This window comes from Marmota marmota, unplaced genomic scaffold (genome assembly GCF_001458135.2).
Source record: "Marmota marmota marmota unplaced genomic scaffold, marMar, whole genome shotgun sequence".
NCBI lineage: Eukaryota > Metazoa > Chordata > Mammalia > Rodentia > Sciuridae > Marmota > Marmota marmota.
Genome location: NW_025999900.1, coordinates 658,095 through 678,422, shown reverse-complemented (window position 1 = coordinate 678,422; position 20,328 = coordinate 658,095). Strand labels below are relative to the sequence as shown.

Here is a 20,328-nt window from a genome sequence, read left to right as displayed (position 1 = left end):
TGAGTGAAAAGCACTTGAGCAGACATGATGATGGGAAGAGGTTCTTAGCAGCTTTGAGACTTTGATTCATGTCTTCACATTAGTTGCTTAATTGCACTGGCTGAATTTTTCATTAGCTGACCAAATAGTTGTTTTATTGGCTTTGGGAAACTGCTATAATCATGTTTACTGTAAGAATTTTCTAAGCATTTATTTCCTCTGAGTAAACAGAGATTTATTCTCTTTAAAAGCATGAAAACTCCTTGAGTTCTCATTATTCATTTTTCTATGAAATGTATGTGTCAGTTCTAGCCAGAAAACCAGAGATAATTTCTCTTAAAAACTTAATGAGGGCTGGGGATGTGGCTCAGCGGTAGCGCGCTCGCCTGGCATGCGTGCGGCCCGGGTTCGATCCTCAGCACCACATACAGACAAAGATGTTGTGTCTGCCAAATACTAAAAAATAAATATTAAAGTTAAAAAAAAAATTAAAAAAAAAAAACTTAATGAGTTCTAGAAACCAAAATTAAAGTGCCTAGCTTATCAGAACTTAAATGACTTTTATACTTATTGTACAGAATTTTGCTGGTATAAATTGACACATCCTGCAGACAGAAAAAAAAAATCACACGTTAGCTAATTTAATCACACATAAAAGATCTATCTGAACAAGAAACCACAGCTCTGAATTTTTTTTTAAGTAGTATAACATACCCAAATCAACATTGTTCTCATAGAGTATATTGGAATTTCATATCATTTCCTAATGTCCTCCCTACCCCCCACCCCCAGTACCAGGGATTGAACCAAAGGGTGCTTAACCACTGAGCCACATCCTCATCCCTTTTTATATTTTATTTAGAGACAGGATCTTGCCGAGTTGCTTAGGGCCTAGCTAAGTTGCTGAGTCTGGCTCTGAACTTGAGATCCTCCTGCCTCGCTTCCCCAGTCACTGGGATTACAGGCATGTGCCACCTCATCTGGATATATATATATTCATGTATAAATACTTTTTGGACTAGGACAATTTTCAATTTAAAACTGAAAATACAAACCCATTGTGAAGATTTTAAAATCACTATAAATATTATTGTTCCTATCCCTATATTGAGGCCAGCAGGCAAAACAGTGTAACACATGAATAATAACAACATATTGGATATCCCTATCTCTAAAATGTCTATCAATGTGGTATAAGTGAAATCTATGAAACTCAAATATTTAATAAGCTCTTAATACCTAAATAAATGGATAGGAGAATCCTATAAGAGGATGATGAAGTGTGTCTATGGAATAATCATATATTTTTACATATTAATAACATTGTTTAAAGCAAGTAAGCATGAAATAGCAATTGTTAAAGCATAGCAATAATGTAAAACAAGGGTGCTTTAACATTGCTGGAGCACAATAAGGGCAGTACACTAAGTAGAGCTTATAAGGAATGTAGGCATATATCTTTTGTTCCCATAAGCTACATCGTACCTTTAATTTGCATATAATGAATCTTTTAAATAAAAAACAATATGTATAATCAAAAACAAATTCCTAAAACACATCTCCTCATTACCACTGTGTTTTCCTCTAAAAGGATAATACTTTCAGATGGTTGACAAAATATCTTTGAGCCTTATGCCAGGAACATGGAAATTTATAAAGTGTAAAGAAAACAGAAGATTAAGAATGACATTTTAGGGCACAGAAAACTGACTTTAACTTTTAAATAAATTTATGTTTTAATATGGTAGGTACAAAAGTATATGAATATAATTAGTTATATTTAAACTCTGATTTGATTACAAAAGGTTGAAAGAAGTTTGATGATGTGGGTTTTCCCCTAGCTTATTCTCTTTTCTTTCTTTACTTAAGGGCAATAATTTTAGACTGCAGTGATCCAAAAAATATGCATGTTCTGCTATAACCATAATTTGCTGACAAAATATGTGGAATAGAAAGCTCCCAGTTTAACTTATTTCTAATACCTCTTGGTGACTCACATATTTCAGGGACAAAAGAAAAATAAGACACTGATAAGGCAACATATCAAAAGATTAGGTCATCAGACTTAACTTTAAAATTTATCTTCATATTCATTTTCTTGTTTGCTTTTCATGAGAACCCAGTGAGGTAAGAAAGGGAAGAGTAAAGGAAAGTATCCTCAATTTATGGAGTATGTCAAGACTCAGAAATAAATGATCTGCCCAAGTTACTGTCAATTCTGCCTACCGAGAGAGAGACAGAAATATGAATTCATAAAGTGATTACAGAACAGTGGTCAAGGAGACATAAGTATATTATAAAAGTGAATAAATGGGAGGAAAAATGGGGGAAAGTTTCAGTTAAACAAGATGAGTAAGTTTGAAAGACCTGCTATACAGTATCGTACCTATAGATAATACTGTATTGTACACTTAAAAACAAAGAGGGTGGATTGCATATTATGTGTTCTTACGACAATAAAATAAATTTTTTTAAAAAGTGAATCCAGGGTGAGGACCTCAGAAAAAAAAATGGTGAAGAAGCCTTCATGCTTCCATCACTCCAAAGATACACTGAAAAACAAAGAAGCAAAATCTTTCAGAACTCTGTAAAATAGTTAAAGGTCTACAGCAACCCAAGAGAATGCTGAGTCAAGAAAAGGGTAATTTTAAAACAGTAGGAAAGTTCTGTGGCATTTTTGTTTGCCTTTGCTCTATACCCTCCCCAGCTCAGCAGTCTGGCTAAGCAGTGTGGGGCCACAGTCCCTGGTTCCAGAGAGCAGAGCAGACATTATTAGTAAATTATTCTGTTTGTCTGCTCTAAAGAGTGGAAGAAGAGATCAGGAAAAGAATACACATTTTTCTGAAGTGAACGTAGACCATATGTCAGACCACAAGACAAGTCTCAATAAATTTAGAGACTGAACTCATACAAAACACACAATGGAATGAAGCTAGAAATCAATAAAAGAAAAAAACTGGAAAACTCATAAATACGTGGAAATTAAACAACACACTCTTAAACAAGCAATGGGTAAAAAAAAATAATCACAAGGGAAACTAGAAAACAGAGATGAATAAGAGCAAAAGTAACATTCCAACATATGAGGGAAATTATAGCAGTTAATGACTATACTAAAAAAGATCTCAAAATCAATAACCCAATATTTACATTGAAAAATTAGAAAAAAGGGGGGCATACTAAACCTAAAGCTAGCAAAAGGGAGAAAAAAATAATGGGGAAACATGATGGAAATGGAGAATAGAAAAACAATACAATCACTGAAACCAAAAGGTGGTTCCTTGAAAAGAATAAAATTGACAAACCTTTCATGTAAGTACAATATAACCTGGAAATTCTAATCCTCAGTATATATTTCAAAAGAAATTTGTGAAATACCGGCATATTTATAGCATAATTAGTCACAATAGACAACAGGTATAAATAGTCCAAATGCCAATCAGTAAATGAATGGATCAACAAATTGTGGTATATTCATACAAAGAAATATTATTTGGCCATGAAAAAAATAAATTAATGAAACATGCTACAACATAGATGAACCTCAAAAACATTATGCTACAGGAAAGAACCCAGACATCAACAGGTAAAAATTGTATGATTTTATTTATGTGAAGTATCCAGAATAGGTAAATCCATACAGAGGTGGACTGGTAGTTATCAGTGTATGAAGCAGAAAAAATGGAGAGAAAATAATGCATGAGGATTTTACTTTGGAATGATGGAATTTTTTTTTTTTTTTTTTTTAGCCAGAGGTGATGGTTGCACAACATTGTAAGTGTACTAAAAAGCCACTGAATTGTTAACTTTAAAGTAGTTACTTCTTGTGTGACATGAGTTTCACCTCAATAGATTATTTAAGAGAGAAAAATGAATGGAAGCACACTTTTATCCCAAATAGGGGATGTAAAATCCCTTCAACACATATGAGACTTTAAGATTAGACATTACACATTTTTTTAAAGTATCATTATCACAATGAATAAAAACCTTGAGGGTAATGCTGAAGGGATTCATTATCTTAGGGAAAAGCACTGAATAGTGGGACCAAAAACAGTGGGTACGGGTTATTGTTATAATTTGGTTAAATTACAGGTGAAAAGCATGAGTTCATAAAACCCTAATGACCTAATGGTAAAACCACACCACTAACTCAGATCCTGGATCAGATATTAATTAGGCTTCCCACTAAAAAAAAAAAAAAAAAAGGTGGCACACCCTACTTAACCTGAAGGAGGCTGATTTTGTAAAGGAGTATTTACAAAAGTGAATGCGTAGAGAATTCAAAGTACAGTTTAATGTAATCCATGGCAGCATCATTGGAACAGCTACCTCAGGGATAAACAAACAAGTATAAGTACAGCTATGAGATCCAAAAAAGGTAGACTCCTTTTATGGAGGGTTTTCTTGAAAATGTGTGAACGACACAGCCAGCATTTGACAACCTGAAAATAAAGATCCTGTCTCATTCCCCTCCCTTTCATTTCCTGCTGAGGCTGCCCACTGCCCATCTCTATTCCAAACTAAATGGCACAACATTGATTCATAGTCTATACAACTGAATATGCCAGGGTATTCAGGAGTATACAGCAGGGCAGAGAAATGGTCTGTAGAGAAAGGAAGCACTCTATTAGTTCTTTGAAGGAATAACAAAAGATGGCCATCCTGAAAAGTATTCTCAGGTCACATGTCCCAGCTACTCAGGAGGCTAAGGCAGAAGGGCCACAAGTTCAAAATCCGCCAAGGCAATTTAACAAGACCCTGTTTCAAAATAATAATAATAATAATAATTTCTCAGATATAGCTCAGTGGTAGAATACCTCTGGGTTCAATCTCCAAAACAAAAAAGTCACAAGCTATTAACTTAGTTAAAAGGGGACAAAGATAATAATTCTGTTAATTTTGTGAGTGGATTATAATTTTAGAAGAAGTATAAACTAAAATCTCATGGGTAAACACAGGCTAGGTAATTATTGGGCCATATGCAATCCCTTTCTCTCACCATACACAAAAGTTAACTCAAAATGGATCACGGAGCTAAGGATCAAACCAGAAACTGTGTCTGATAGAAGAAAAAGTTGACTCTAATCTCCATCTCGTGGGGTCGGGCTCCAAATTCCTTAATAGGACACCTATAGCACAAGAGTTAAAATCAAGAATCAACAAATGGGACATACTCAAACTAAAAAGAATTTTTCTCAGCAAGAGAAACCATAAGAGAGGTAAATAGGGAGCCTACATCCTGGGAACAAATTTTTACTCCTCACACTTCAGATAGAGCCTTAATATCCAGAGTATACAAAGAACTCAAAAAATTAAACAACAAGATAACAAATAACCCAATCAACAAATGGGCCAAGGATCTGAACAGACACTTCTCAGAGAAGGACATACAATCAATCAACAAGTACACGAAAAAATGCTCACCATCTCTAGCAATCAGAGAAATGCAAATTAAAATCACTCTTAAGATATCATCTCACTCCAGTAAGAATGGCAGCCATTATGAAGTCAAACAAGTGCTGGCGAGGATGTGGGGAAAAGGGTACACTTGTACATTGCTGATGGGACTGCAAATTGGTGCGGTCAATTTGGAAAGCAGTATGGAGATTCCTTGGAAAGCTGGGAATGGAACCACCATTCATACCCAGCTATTCCCCTTCTCAGACTATTCCCCAAAGACCTAAAAAGACCATACTATAGGGATACAGCTACATCAATGTTCATAGCAGCACAATTCAACAATAGCTAGAATGTGGAACCAACCTAGATGCCCGTCAATAGATGAATGGATAAAAAACAATGTGGCATTTGTACACAATGGAATATTACTCAACACTAAAAAATAACAAACTCATGGTATTTGCAGGAAAATGGATGGCATTAGAGCAGATTATGCTAAGTGAAGTTAGCCAATCCCTAAAAAACAAATGCCAAATGTCTTCTTTGATATAAGGAGGGCGACTCAAAACAGAGCAGGGAGGAAGAGCATGAGAAGAAGATCACCAATAAGCAGGGATGAGAGGTGGGAGGGAATGGGAAAGAGAAGGGGAATTGCATGGAAGATGGAAGGAGACCCTCATTGTTATACAAAATTACAAAGAAGAGGATGTGAGGGGAAAGGGGGAAAAAAACAAAAAGAGAGAAATGAATTACAGTAGATGGGGTAAAGAGAGATGATAGGTGGGGAGGGGAGGGGAGGGGGGATAGGAAGAGGATAGGAAAAGCAGCAGAATACAACAGACACTAGTATGGCAGTATATATAAACGTGGATATATAACCAATGTGATCCTACAATCTGTACACGTGGTAAAAATAAGAATTCATACTTCACTTCAATCAAATATGTGAAATATGATATGTCAAGATTCTTGTAATGTTTTGAGCAACCAATAAAAAAATCTGAAGAATATTTAAGATAAATTGATTTATTTTAAGTAAGATTTATTTCATTTATAAGCGTTGTTTCAGTTCATGGAAGATTAAGAGATATAAATTAGCTTTACTAGGACTCTTCATATATTTTAAAGAATCAGACTTAAATTTGCAATTAGAGCTTGAGTTAAACTTCTAAGATAACTTAACATTAAGAAAAAAATAATTGTAGCTGAGTGGTGGCCCATGCCTATAATCCTAGCAACTTGGGAGGCTGAGGCAAGAGGATCGTAAGTTCAAGATCAGCCTTGGCAATTTAGCAAGACCCTGTCTCAAAATTTTAAAAAGGGGCTGGGGATGTAGCTCAGGGGTAAAATGCCCCTGGGTTCACTCCCCACTACTGGGGGGGGGGGAATGCTATTTATATAAAACTGCTAGATTCATTAAAAAATCTATTAAACCTCCTAAAAATGTAATAGATTTATAACTTTAATATATTACATAGTAATTTATATAAAAGTGACCACATAACTTTCTTCCAGTATAGCAAAGACAACACATACTGTACTATTGTATTGACTAATGACATAAAGTAAAACCACACAGAAAAGATAAAAATAGGAGGATTTTTTTTGAGAGAGAGAGAGAATTTTTTAATATTTATTTTTTAGTTTTCGGCAGACACAACATCTTTGTTTGTATGTGGTGGTGCTGAGGATCGAACCTGGGCTGCACGCATGCCAGGCGAGCGCGTTACTGCTTGAGCCACATCCCCAGCCCAGGGGGATATTTTTTTAAAACACACATACATGTAAATACTAACAAAAAGCTAATTTGCCATATTGCTAATAATAAATATATACATTTAAAATACAAATACAAGACATTCTATTAATAGGAATAGAAAGGGAAGCTACAATCTTCTAAAAACATTTAATAATAAATCTGTGTCTAAAAAGTAAATCACAAAAAGTCTAGAAAGAAAAATACTTGTAATATCTCTATGTATTATTCCTTTGTGAGTCAATTTCTTCTGGATAACCAGTCATTTATGAAACATGACTTCTTATGAGAGCTCTAAATTAATAAGGTTTTAAATTTAAAAATTAGTTTGAAAGTAGAAAGAAAAAAGACATAGGGAGGGAGGGAGGAAAGAAAGAAGGGGGGAGAAATCGTTCACTTTTATATCTCATGGTATTACTTTCTGAACATTTTTGAAGTCAAACTTATCATAAATGTTCATGGTCAGCCAACTAGTCTCCTTTGCCTTCAGTTTTGTCACCTACACAGCCAGCTCCCCTGACATACGCACCATGTCATGGTAGTTGTTATCTTTCTACAAGAGTAATTTCATCCTGCCACTTTCCTGGCTTAGCACCCTTTAATTAGTTTCCCATGACTTTATGTGTTAAAACCCAAACTCTTTAGCAGGACATAGAAAACCCTTAAATCTGGCCCTCCTTTCCCAGCCTCATCGCCCAACATCCTTCCACCTCTATCTAATTTCATACTCCAGCAAATATAAAAAACTTACACTTCTTAAAACACAATCTATTAGGTCAGGCTTCTGAGTCTTTGTGCATGATTCTCTCTACTACAGTGTCTTTCTCCTTTTAACCATCTGGCAAACATCGAGTTACCCTTTACATCTGTGTGTGTGTGTGTGTGTGTGTGTGTGTTTCCCTGATGTGATTCTCATTCTCCCTCCAAGACAAACATAATATGCTGTTTCTGAATTTCATCCCACACTTATTAAAGTTCTATTTCTGTATTTGTCATATTTTAAGGTATCTGTAAAATAAGCTGTTGGTTTAAAAATCCTTATGTCAGCTAGTATTTTCTATTTATATTCTAACTCAAAATTTTTAACACTTGCTTCAAGTATGAAACAAATGAGTAAAACAAGAGAAAAAGAAGTCACAAAACAAATAGCTTTAAGACTGGATACAATGAAAACATATTTGTTAAATATATGACAACATATTTTGATAAAAATATGAAATAGAGCTTTATATTCTAACAAAAAGTAAATATGAATACTTCTTACATAAATTATTCATTATAGTTGAAAATGTATGAGATACCTAGGAAATATACATGCTTTCTAATATGCTCTACTTTTAAAATTTCTATTAATTTAACAAATGAACATTTAAAACATACCTTTCTGATAAACAGAAATCCTTTTACTAATCAATTTCAAGTGAGGTCAGGCATAATTAAAAGATGGGTAATTTACTACATTTAATCTTTTTTCTAAGTAACTCACTTAAAAGTATGTTAAAGCTGATATTTAAAACATTAAAATTCTTCTGTAAAATGCAATAAGAAAATAATCTTCCATGCTTTTAAAATACCTGCATCAAAAGCAGAAGAAGCTTTTCAAAATCTACAGTTGACAGACTTCTCACACAGTACAATTAGTAATGTAAAATTAATTCTTAAGATTTCTAAAATTATTTCTTAAAAAAAAATCTATGTCACAGTAAATCGTTTTTTCATCCAGAAATTACTGCAATAGGGCACCCTGGCTAACCATTGGTCATTTTCTTCAGGATAAGAGACAATTTACTGTTTACTTTCTCAACACAACAAAACAGGGAACATTCTGCCTCCTTCAAAAGTTGATGTGTTCTGCTTTACTCAAATTCCTAGGTCCAAATTGCCAGATGTACAAAATCATGAGTTAATCAAGGAAATGCCAGCAACAAATGTAATGAAACATTTTAATACTGTTGCATAGCTCCTCCAATAGCAAGACACTGTAGTTCTGGCTGGAAAACATAAGAACTCATTCTATGTGTACAACCTGTATGGGTAACATCTTAGAATTCTATAACACTGCAAGCACAGTTAGTCCATGACTAAATCATGCTTAGTTTATAATTAGCTCTAGAATTTTCATTAAGAAGACACAGTGCCATATAGCTTTAATCTTGTTTTAAAATGTTTCACCTAGAGCTCTAATCTCTAGAGTATACAAAGAACTCAAAAAAGTTAAACAACAAAAAAGCAAATAACCCAATCAACAAATGGGCCAAGGACTTGAACAGAAACTTCTCAGAAGAGGATATACAATCAATCAACAAATACATGAAAAAATGCTCACCATCTCTAGCAATCAGAGAAATGCAAATTAAAACTACTCTAAGATATCATCTCACTCCAATAAGAATGGCAGCCATTATGAAGTCAAACAACAATAAGTGCTGGCGAGGATGCAGCGAAAAAGGTACACTTATATATTGCTGGTGGGACTGCAAATTGGTGCAGCCAATATGAAAAGCAGTATGGAGATTCCTTGGAAAGCTGGGAATGGAACCACCATTTGACCCAGCTATTCCCCTTCTCGGACTATACCCAAAAGACCTAAGAAGAGCATACTACAGGGATACAGCCACATTAATGTTTATAGCAGCACAATTCACAATAGCTAGAATGTGGAATCAACCTAGATGCCCTTCAATAGATGAAAGGATTAAAGAAATGTGGCATTTATACACAATGGAATATTACTCAGCCCTAAAAAATAATAAAATCATGGCATTTGCAGGCAAATGGATGGCATTAGAGCAGATTATACTAAGTGAAGTTAGCTAATCCCTAAAAAACAAATGCCGAATGTCTTCTCTGATATAAGGGGGGGTGACTCAAAATGGGATAGGGAGGAAGAAGACTACCACTAAATAGGGAAGAGAGGTGGGAGGGAAAAAGAGGGAGAAGGGGAGTTGCACAGAAGATGGAAGGAGAACCTCATTGTTATACAGAATACATATATGATGTTGTAATGAGAAAAAGGAAAAAAAAGTGTGTCACATTAGATTGGATAGAGAGAAAGGATGGGAGAGGAGGGGAGGAGTAGGGAGGATAGGAAGGGCAGCAGAATAGAATAGACAATGATTGATGTATGTACATTCCATGCATGTATTATATATCAAAATGCATTCTACTGTCATGTATGACTAAAAAAAATAAATAAAAATAAAAATTAAAAAAATAATAAATAAATTAAATATGTTTCCCCTACCCTCTGACATACTTTGAAATTAAAAAAAAATATATTCATATATGTATATATCTTAAATTAGGAAAGGATTCCCTAGCAATCAGCAACACAGAAGGCAAAATGTAATGCATTTATTTTCTTTGTGTAATTTTATACCTCTTATCTTTTATATCTATATAATTTTATACCTCTGGTAGAAATGTTTAGAAATAAAAAGATAAAGTAAATGAGAACTCCTTCCATCTCTTCCCCACCCCCTATTTCCTGAAAATATAATTGATCTTAAAGATAGGATAGGAAAAACAAAAACAGTTGAAACATTAGCCAGAAGATGACATATAAACTCTTTTACTCATAAACCATATGACATTTGCTCTAATTTCCATATCTGTAAAATGGATGTTTTCTTCCAGGATTGTAGTTAAGAATTAATGAAATAACACTTTAAAATTATGAAGTGCTTCAAATTTTATGACTATGATAGTATTAGTGAAAGCACATTTACTCATCTAATTTACAATTTTAGAAGTTTACAAAAGTTTAGAAATTTGACTCAAAGATCTATGGTTAAACTTGAAAAGTGATTAATTTATTCAACATGTATCAAAAGAACCACAGTTTTTGATTTTAAAATATTGTTTTAATTCAATTAACAAAAATGTATGGAAAGTTAAGTAACAAAATAACTGAAAGAGACAATCAGCAGGCTAAAAATGTATGTAATATGGTGAATTATGATCTACTTCTACAGACAACTACACTGTATCAATCAGGATAGGCTTGGTTCTGTAGTAATGAATAATTCCAAAATTTTAGTGGTTTACCTAACCGAAGGTTATTTCTTGCTCACATGATATATATGGTTAAGATGTAAGCAATATTCATTATAGTCATTCAGAGACCCAGGCTGATGGAGATTCTACCTTGACTACTTCCATGATCATTGACAAGGAAGATGAGAATGTAGAGAATCTTACAGAGTGGCAACTTTTGTTCCAAAAATCTGATGTTTCAGTGGCTAAAGCAATTCATGTGGCCACATTCAAAAGGGTCAGAGAAAAGGAATCCTATATATGTCCAAACAGAATATTTATAAGTTATCCTGTGGTTTTCAGATATCAAATAGTAATTTTTAAAAAAGCTGTGATGTGTCCTCAGGTTTTGCTTTTGCCATGTACCCTTCTGAACTATGATTCCAATTTAAAATACATGCTACTTACTTGCCATTTAGTGTTGAAAAGAAAAAGTTGTGTCACTGCTTTTTATTTTTCCATGAAATGAATTACTAGTTCTTATATTCAAGTCTTAAAACATATCATTAACTTAAAAAAATCATCTTGGCCTTTTTTTTTTTGCAGGATGTTCTTGAACAGTACATTTGAAGAAAGCATTTCTTAATTTCAAAGTTTTGCTCTAAGGCTTTGTAATATTCATTTTTACTTTTAAAAGATTAAAATTTGGAATACAGGGTAGGGAAAGAGTATATTTATGTGGAGTCCACTGTCTATAATTAAGTGTAAAATTTGTCATTTCAAATAGTAGAAATTAAAAATGTCAAAAACATAATCTGTGGGAAGCCACTGTGAGCCATGTGTGAACTGATCTACGTTCAAGCCATTAGGCAGGGAAGCCTAGTTTGGGGAACTCCCAGTAGGAATCCACCGTCTAGGTTCCCGGTTCTAGCTCACCGCTCACATTCTAGTGCTGCCTCAGAGATGAGAGGACCTACTAAGAGCCAAAAAGCCTGCTTACTACTACCCATACCCTGTTCTTTGTTAATAAACAAGCACCCAGACAAGACTCCTCCCACACTGAAACCTCTTACCTACCAATCCCCTTTGGTCTGTACCGCTATAAATAAAGCAAGCGCAGGCTCCATCTTGGTTAGAAGGCGGACCCCTCTGGTAGGCTTACCCTATCACTGCTCCCTGCTCTTTAAAATATATTTCTGGTCTGTGTATCTATTCCATTGTTCTACTTTCAAAGCTTTTATTTTGCAGCCAGCCCATCCCTCTGATGGGAATCCATTCCCTCACCCACACTGGATGTGAGCAAGAATAATCCCTGGGATTCATGATTTTTTTTTTCCTTTAAATCAGAGGTTTCTTATCTAATTTACTATATTAGCCACTTTTGTTACTACAATGAAAGGCCCAAGGCAGGTAACTTGATAAAGGGCTGTTTAGTTCAGAGTTTGAGGTACAAGGTCATGGTATCTACATCAGCTCATTTCTGGTAAGGACCTCATAATCAATAGTGGTTGGCAATGGCAGGAGCATGTGTTTTGGGGAAAGGTAACACCTCAACCAGGAAGCAGAAAGAGCCAAATGGGGCCAAACTTTTATAATAATCCTTTTGGGAGAACTACCAAGGAATACCATGGGAACCTCATTTCAATGTCATGTCCCCAATAACTTAAGGACCTTCTACCAGGCCTAATCTCCCAAAGGTTCTACCATCTCTCAACTATGCCAACCTGGAGGACCCAAGACTTTAATCACAACATATTCAAATGATACCATGCATGCTGGCTATTTAAATAATAATTGTGGTTAAAAATCATTTCCAAAAATCCATTCCTGCATTCATTTATAACCACATTACAGGTCTGCTATTAAGATCTTGAAAAACTTTATTATTATCACTGTAATATACATAAGTTAAAATGGAAAGATGAATATTAAATACTGGTAATCAGGATTACAAGTTTCAGAAACAAGTGACAACTGGAATATAAAGTATTAGAAATAAATGACCATTGGGAGTTCAAAACAATGTCAGTGAAGTACTTAAAGATAAAGCTGAATGATGATCTGATATATAAAATATATAAATATATATTGAAGTTACAGAAAAAGAATGAATATCATGAAGTTTTAGTTGTGATTATATGCTGGGAAAAAAGCATCAATATTTGGCCATGTTCCTTTATCCCTATATTTTAGAAGGTTTGCTGATAAAGAAGCAAAATTTCTATAACCATCTATAAAGATGCTCTGCTGCTGTCATAGTTGCTGCCTACAGAGACCCTCCTACCCTGATGCCTAAATCACTGGCTTTAAAAAAGAACTGGGGGTTTCTCTTCTCTGTTCCCTTAATGATTTGATTAAAAACTTCCCACATAAATGTGAAGAGAATAAACAGATCATAATTATTTGGCTTATTCTTTACGTCTAAGACTGAAAAATAGGATATAATGTTTTAAAATAATGTGGATAGAGAACTTTTATCTGCGGCAAAAAGCTCATTTTGAATGTGAATTTGAGAAACTTTTGCACTTAATTTAACAAATATGTTAAAAAGGTAAATTTTAATCTCCGAAGTAAATTGTAATGGTTATAAAATGGTCATTTTTAAATTACAATTTCATCTGTTTTTATTAATAAAAAATGGACTGATTCTTAAAATTTAGTACAAATCATTACAAAAAAAATCAAACCAAGCCAAGTAAATTTTATTATTTTGATAGTTGTTCCTGATTGTCTTAGGCACTGCTAGTAGAAAAACAAATATCAGTACTACAGCAGAACTGCAAGACTACTATTTAAATAGAAGTATTTTAATTAAAAACTAAAAGAGTCCAAGAAGCTTTTCTTTAAAAAGGAAGGACGAAGGAAGGAAGGAAGGAAGGGAGGGAGGGAGAGAGGGAAAGGAAAAGAAAAGAAAAGAAAGGAAAAGAAAAGAAAAGAAAAAAGAAAAAGTTGAGGAGTAACATTAAACCCCATTTCCTGTGGCTCTGCAATTGGTGAGGTCAACATGAGATTTTGGCACTATAGATAAAGCTTACAGATCTTTATCAAGTTAGCATTTGGCTACTGGGCACTGCTTAAAGACAAGATGGAAAAAGTTCAGAATAACAAGTTTTTCTATGCTAAGACTACTAGAATAAGAATAGGAAACAATTGATGAATGAGGACAGATGTGCTTTTTTGGCTGAATTCTTTATGAAAAACAACTTGATAATCATTTCAATCACAAAAGCCATTCCATATGAGTCTGTGTCCCTAAAAGTATTTTCATCAGATTAAAAATTTTTTTACTGCTGTGTGGAAAAGATTTGAACCAACACCTCTCACCTCTGAATTACAGGGGCACCTTTCATTTATTGATTTTAACAGTATTATGTTTGTTCTTCAAAGTTAATCAAAGAAGCAATTAAGTAATATGGATAATGTTGTTATCCCTTAACAGAATCAATTCTTTAACAATGAAAATCCTTAAGGAGAACAAAGTTTTATTTCATCATTCTAGTTACAAAATGCAGCTTTACATTTTAAACTACTTTATTGAAAACATCTTACTCAGGAGTACTGGCCATTAATACAATTTAATGAGTCAAAGGGACTAAGAGATAAAGGGGAAAATGAACATGCCAGAGAAATATTTTCAGATAAGGAACAAAGGAGTTGTACAATTGAATGAACTTTTGATTTGTTAAACTCGCCACTGTTTGTTACCTAAACACCATGTAAAATAGTCACTACATACTATAAAAAGATGAGAACTAAAACACATACTATTTGAGTAATTGGGAAACTTTTAAATTACTAGTATTTAAACAAAGGCATTCCCTGAAGCATTAAAGAAATAATTCAAATATTAACACTAGGTGGCAGAAGATTATGTCATCCTCTTAACAATACCTAGAATTTCAAATTTCTCAACAGAAGTAATAAATTACTAAAGTCTAAAACTCATTCTAAAAAAAAAACCTAAAAATTATCTTCTCCAAACTATTCTAATTTTGAATCTTCTTTTAAATTTTATAATATTGAAGAGATATATGAGAAGGAGTAAGAAGAACTGAATTTTAAAAGCCTGTACTTTTAAATATCTCATCATATGTCTATCTGGTCATTGAATTCAGATAAATACTAAGAAAGTTTGATGGTAAATTCTTCATTTACAGGGATTTTTCAAATCCAATATTGCATCTTACATTCTATAGTCTGAAAAGGGCAACATCTGTAAGGGTCAAAATCTATGTATATGGAATATACCACTTCCTCATTTCTCCTCCTACCCTGCTTTGTACTTTTTTTTTTTTTAAAGAGAGAGTGAGAGAGACAGAGAGAGAGTTTTTTTTAAATATTTATTTTTTAGTTTTCGGCGGACACATCATCTTTGTTTGTATGTGGTGTTGAGGATCGAACCTGGGCTGCACACACGCCAGGCGAGCGCACTACCGCTTGAGCCACATCCCCAGCCCCGAGAGAGAATTTTTAATATTTATTTTTTTGGTTTTCGGCGGACACAACATCTTTGTTTGTATGTGGTGCTGAGGATCGAACCCGGGCCACACGCATGCCAGGCGAGCGCGCTACCGCTTGAGCCACATCCCCAGCCCTGCTTTGTACTCTTATTCCTGGCATTTTTCCATCATTCATCATTTGCTTTTAAAAATCTCTTCAGTTCTGCTATCTATTCTTGATCAACTATGTTCAGTTAAAAAACTTAAGTAAAAATATAATCAAACTGAACACAGCTGTAAACTACACAAAAAATAACTTTTTAGGGTTTTTGTTTACTAATTTTGTTTATGCTTTGCTTCCCCTCTTCCATGCTGTATCATATACACTAAGAAGAGACTTGTGAATTATCAACTGGGTAGCGATTATAGTACAATAAAATTGAATTTCTATCTTCTTTCTAGATTCTTTCCTTAAAATAATCAATGAATGAAATCTCATAGCAAACTATGTTAATATCAACTCAGTAGATTAGCAGGTAAAGCAGATTACAGCATGCCTCCTTTAATTTTATTAACCTTTTTGTTTTAATTACTATTTTCTTGACCATTCTCACTTGTATCTAAAATTCTGTATCTTAATCAAGGAATTTAATATTATACTTCAAATTTTTGTTCCTGCCTTTGGAAACAACTCTGATTTTTACACTATAGGAGCTTCAAAAAAATCAGAATTCTTTGGGACTCCAAATTTCTTTTAACATAAGAATGTTGAAAAAAAAGATAGTATCTCAAGTTTCACATCCCTTTTTGAGGTGAAATTCTATGCTTCATTCCTTGATTCATTATACTCTCTAAATCTTTTACTAAGCAATATGTAATAAATACAAGAATGCCTTACATCTAAATTATAAAACAGGGATAATAAAAACTGAAAGGCACTCATAAGATTGTAAGTATCCCAATGAATACTGAAGAAAGTTCAAATGCCTCAAACTAATACAATCTAATTCTAACCTTCCCTTTCAATTTTATCTTCCATTATTCCTCTTAATGCAAGTAATTGCACTCAAGCTTCAATACTCATTATTTGCCCTCTTATGCCTTAATGTTTTCCCCTAAATCCTTACCTGTTCATGTCTATATGAAAATCCTATCTATGCTCAGCTGAAATTTTGGGGAAAAAAATCTAAGTTTTCCTGGGTCTCACCTACAGAATGGAAAGAATATACATTTGGAGTTAGATAGTTCTGTATTTAAATCCTACTTCCAAAGTTCCATGACTTTAGAAAGTTATTGAGCCTCTTTAAGTCCTGTCTCTTATCTATAAAAACATAAATATCCTTGGGTCACAGCTAAATGAATTAATGTAATATAAATGCTTACTACTGTTTCTGGCAAAGAGTAGGAACTTAATATTCCATGTTAAAGAGCTTGAACTGTATATACTCAAATTTAGTTCTCCTTTTCCCTTGCCACCAATGAACCCCAATAGCACACTATAAATCCTTACCTGTTGTTATGATTTGATAGTCACCAATGCAATAATGTTAACAGGTGGGGCTTCTGGATCATGAAGACTCTGGCCGTATCAGCTGATCAATCCACTGATAGCTGAATGAACTATTTGGCAAGTGATATAAGTGTAGAAGGTGCGACCTCATGGAAGGAAGTCAGTCCTTGGGGGGTATTCCATGGGGGACTATATATTGCCCCTAGCCCCTTTCTCTGTCTGTCTCTATCTCTGCTTCCTGGCACAAGCTGAGCAGATCTCTTCTGCTGTGCCTTTCTGTCATAATGTTTTATCTTGCCTCACTCCCAAAGCAATGGAGTGAGCTAACTATAGACTGAAATCTCTGAAACCACAAACCAAAATAAATCTTTCATCCTTCAAGTTGTTTTTCTCAGGTACTCGTCACAATGACAAAAGCTGACAAACATGCTTAGAGCTCTATTCACATTCTACTTTACCTATAGTCACTTATTTATACGAATGGTCTATAAAGCTCTGAGAACAGAAGCCAGGTCTAATATATTCTTTAATTTTTCACAAAGTCAAATAAGCCCATAATGCCCTCATAATATTTGTTAAAAAATGTAAAATAAGAGGGGATACTACCTCTTATTAAAGGAATAACAGCAACACATCTGGAAGTTGAAATCATTTCCACTCTTTCAATTAATGGAAAATGAGCTAAGTATGAAAATGAATCAGAATGCCAACTTTTATCAATGCGATATCTAAGTACATTCAATATCAATACATTTCAATACCAATTATAATGAGGAAAATAGAGTAAAGGAGAAAGAGGAGAGGAGAAAAGAAGGGAGGGGAAGGAAGAGAAAGAAAGGAGAGGATGATACACAATTTCCTAGAGAGTAACCACTATCCATACAACACAATTTCTCTCTTTAAGACAAATTTTTGACTACATATAGTGGCCCTAATTAACAATAATTTTAAAAGAAATTACAATTATGTAGATGACTTCTGAAGTTCATTTAAAATATTCTAAATTCATTTAAAACCTCTCCTAGAGATATTAACCTATTTACCACATGTTATACAGCCAACATGTGATGGAATGAGTTTTAGAACCTCCAATGTATGCCAACTTCACTGCTTCCCCTTAATTTATGCCTTAATTTTCTTACCATTTAAAATCTAAAACAGAAAAATAAGCATAAATATGAATGTATTAAGGTACATAAAATTCACTTTACCAGAATTCCGGTTAGGAGAAGGGACTTCTATATAGATGTCTACATTTTACAATGTTTTGATTCATAATTTCTCAACTTTATAATGCTGCAATAGCAATACACATTCAATAAAAAGCATACTTCAAATTTTGAAGCTTATCTTTCCACAGGCTATTGATACGTGGTATAATATAGTCTCTTTTAATGCTGGCTGTGGCAGCAAGCAGCAGCTTCCAGTCATCCACATAATCAGAAGTATATTATACTTCACAGCATGCTGTGTTGATAGCATTCTCAGGGTACAGGTACTTAATAAATTACATAAGATATTCAAGACTTCATTATAATACAGGCTTTGTATCATATAGTTTTGCCCAACTGTAGGCAAATCTAAGTAGCAAAATAACTTTAAGGCTAGGCTAAACTATCACATTTGGTAAGCCAAATGTATTAAACACATTTTCCAAATACAATGGATTCAACTAATGATGGGTTTATCAGGATATAACCCAATTGTAAATCAAAAAGCATTTGTACTTACTTGTACTCTGTATTTGTTTGGAAGAAAACCCTTGATAACTGGAGACAATGCCTTTCCCAAAAGCCCTTAAACATGAAAGAAATTGCACTTCATGAGGCAAAACAATTTATGTTTCAGAAAGAGAAAAAGGAAAAAGGGACAGACAGAGAAGTGGTGAAATGAGCAAAGTGACATATGATTATAGGTGCAGAGAGGTGATATCTTTCCTTGTAATCCTTAAATCTTCAAGAAAATATTGGCAGACCTTATCAGCAATTCAATTAAGTGGAAAAGTTCTATATCCAAGGTATCAGAACTAGAGCAGAGAGATATACAGGAGAAACTGTCTTTAAAGAAATAAATAAGAGGGAGGGCTAGTAAATCATGTCTCCTCTGTTTTAAATTCACATTATGCCTTAAATTCTTACCCATGATTTTCCCATAATTTTGTTAAGTGTGTAGATGAAATCATTGGGACCAAACTTATAACCCACTATTTTGTTCACCACAAAACATTAGTAGTCTACTCAAAAAACAATTAAATGCCAAAACTGTAAGGAAGAATTTAAGCAAATTTAAAGTAGGCTAGGCTAAACTATATACAACTATTGATCATTAGATCGATACACCTACTTGATCAAATTAGGAAGACAGGAAAAGAAAGAAAGGGAGGGAAGGAAGGAAGAGGGAGGGAAAGAGAGGGAGAGGGAGAGAAAAGAGACAGGAAATCTAAAAGACCTAAGAATAATATAAAATAAATAGAGTCTAAGGGATTGACCTTTCCATATTGTACTTCCTTATTCTACCAGTAAGTATTATCTCATTTAGTATGCAAAACAACCCTATAAGATAGGTGCTATCATTATATCTATCTTATAAAGGAGGGAATAAAGAAATAAAATGGTTTAACCTGCTCAGGATTATAAATTAAGCAAGGACATACCAGGATTTGAACTCAGGTAATATAATTCCAAAAAACTCTTCTTAACTTCTTGTAAAGTTTCTTTTTTTGGGGGGTGGGGGTGAGGGGTGCTGGAAGCAATGCTAGAGATTAAACCCAGGGCCCCACACATGCTAGGCAAATAGTCTACCACTGAGCTACATTGCAGTCCCTATTATTTACAAAGAGACTATCTTCAAAATTTTGTTTTTAAAATTACTGTTACATTCACTAAATTAAATTGCCTGAAAATATTTAGATTGAACACAGAACATGAAATTATAGCATAACAACACTACTTACTATTTGGAAATAAGCAAGACCTCTGGGGCACATTGGTTTCAAAGATGAGAAATAATAGAGAACAAAATGAGAAATAACAAAATGGTCACCTATCATGTTTGACTGTCTCTGGGAATTAATGTTTACAATGTAGAATAAAAATTTTAAGTAATATTAGGAATATATACATATATTTAACCCCTTAAAAGTAATAGTCTAAAGCATAAACTAAAATGCATCTAACATTTAAAGAATGAAAAACGAAACACAAATAGCTGAAATACCTATATACTCTATGATATTTCCTTGAATTATGTTATTAGTCAACCATGTC

At 33.7% G+C, this 20,328-nt stretch overlaps 1 protein-coding gene across 2 annotated transcripts in view; it reads right to left on the bottom strand.

Moving 5' to 3' along the window:
• The window catches only part of Mnat1 (MNAT1 component of CDK activating kinase), a 226,978-nt gene that overhangs the window by 29,758 nt on the left and 176,892 nt on the right, over positions 1–20,328 (bottom strand). The window contains exon 8 of one of the 2 annotated variants that reach the window (XM_048798457.1): positions 18,521–18,858. The exons of the other annotated variant lie outside the window; for it this stretch is intronic. Within the exon in view, the coding sequence (XP_048654414.1) occupies positions 18,750–18,858 (109 nt within the window). The 3' untranslated portion in view covers positions 18,521–18,749. Of the gene's footprint in view, positions 1–18,520; positions 18,859–20,328 lie in introns of those variants that run through there. 2 annotated transcript variants of the gene reach the window in all.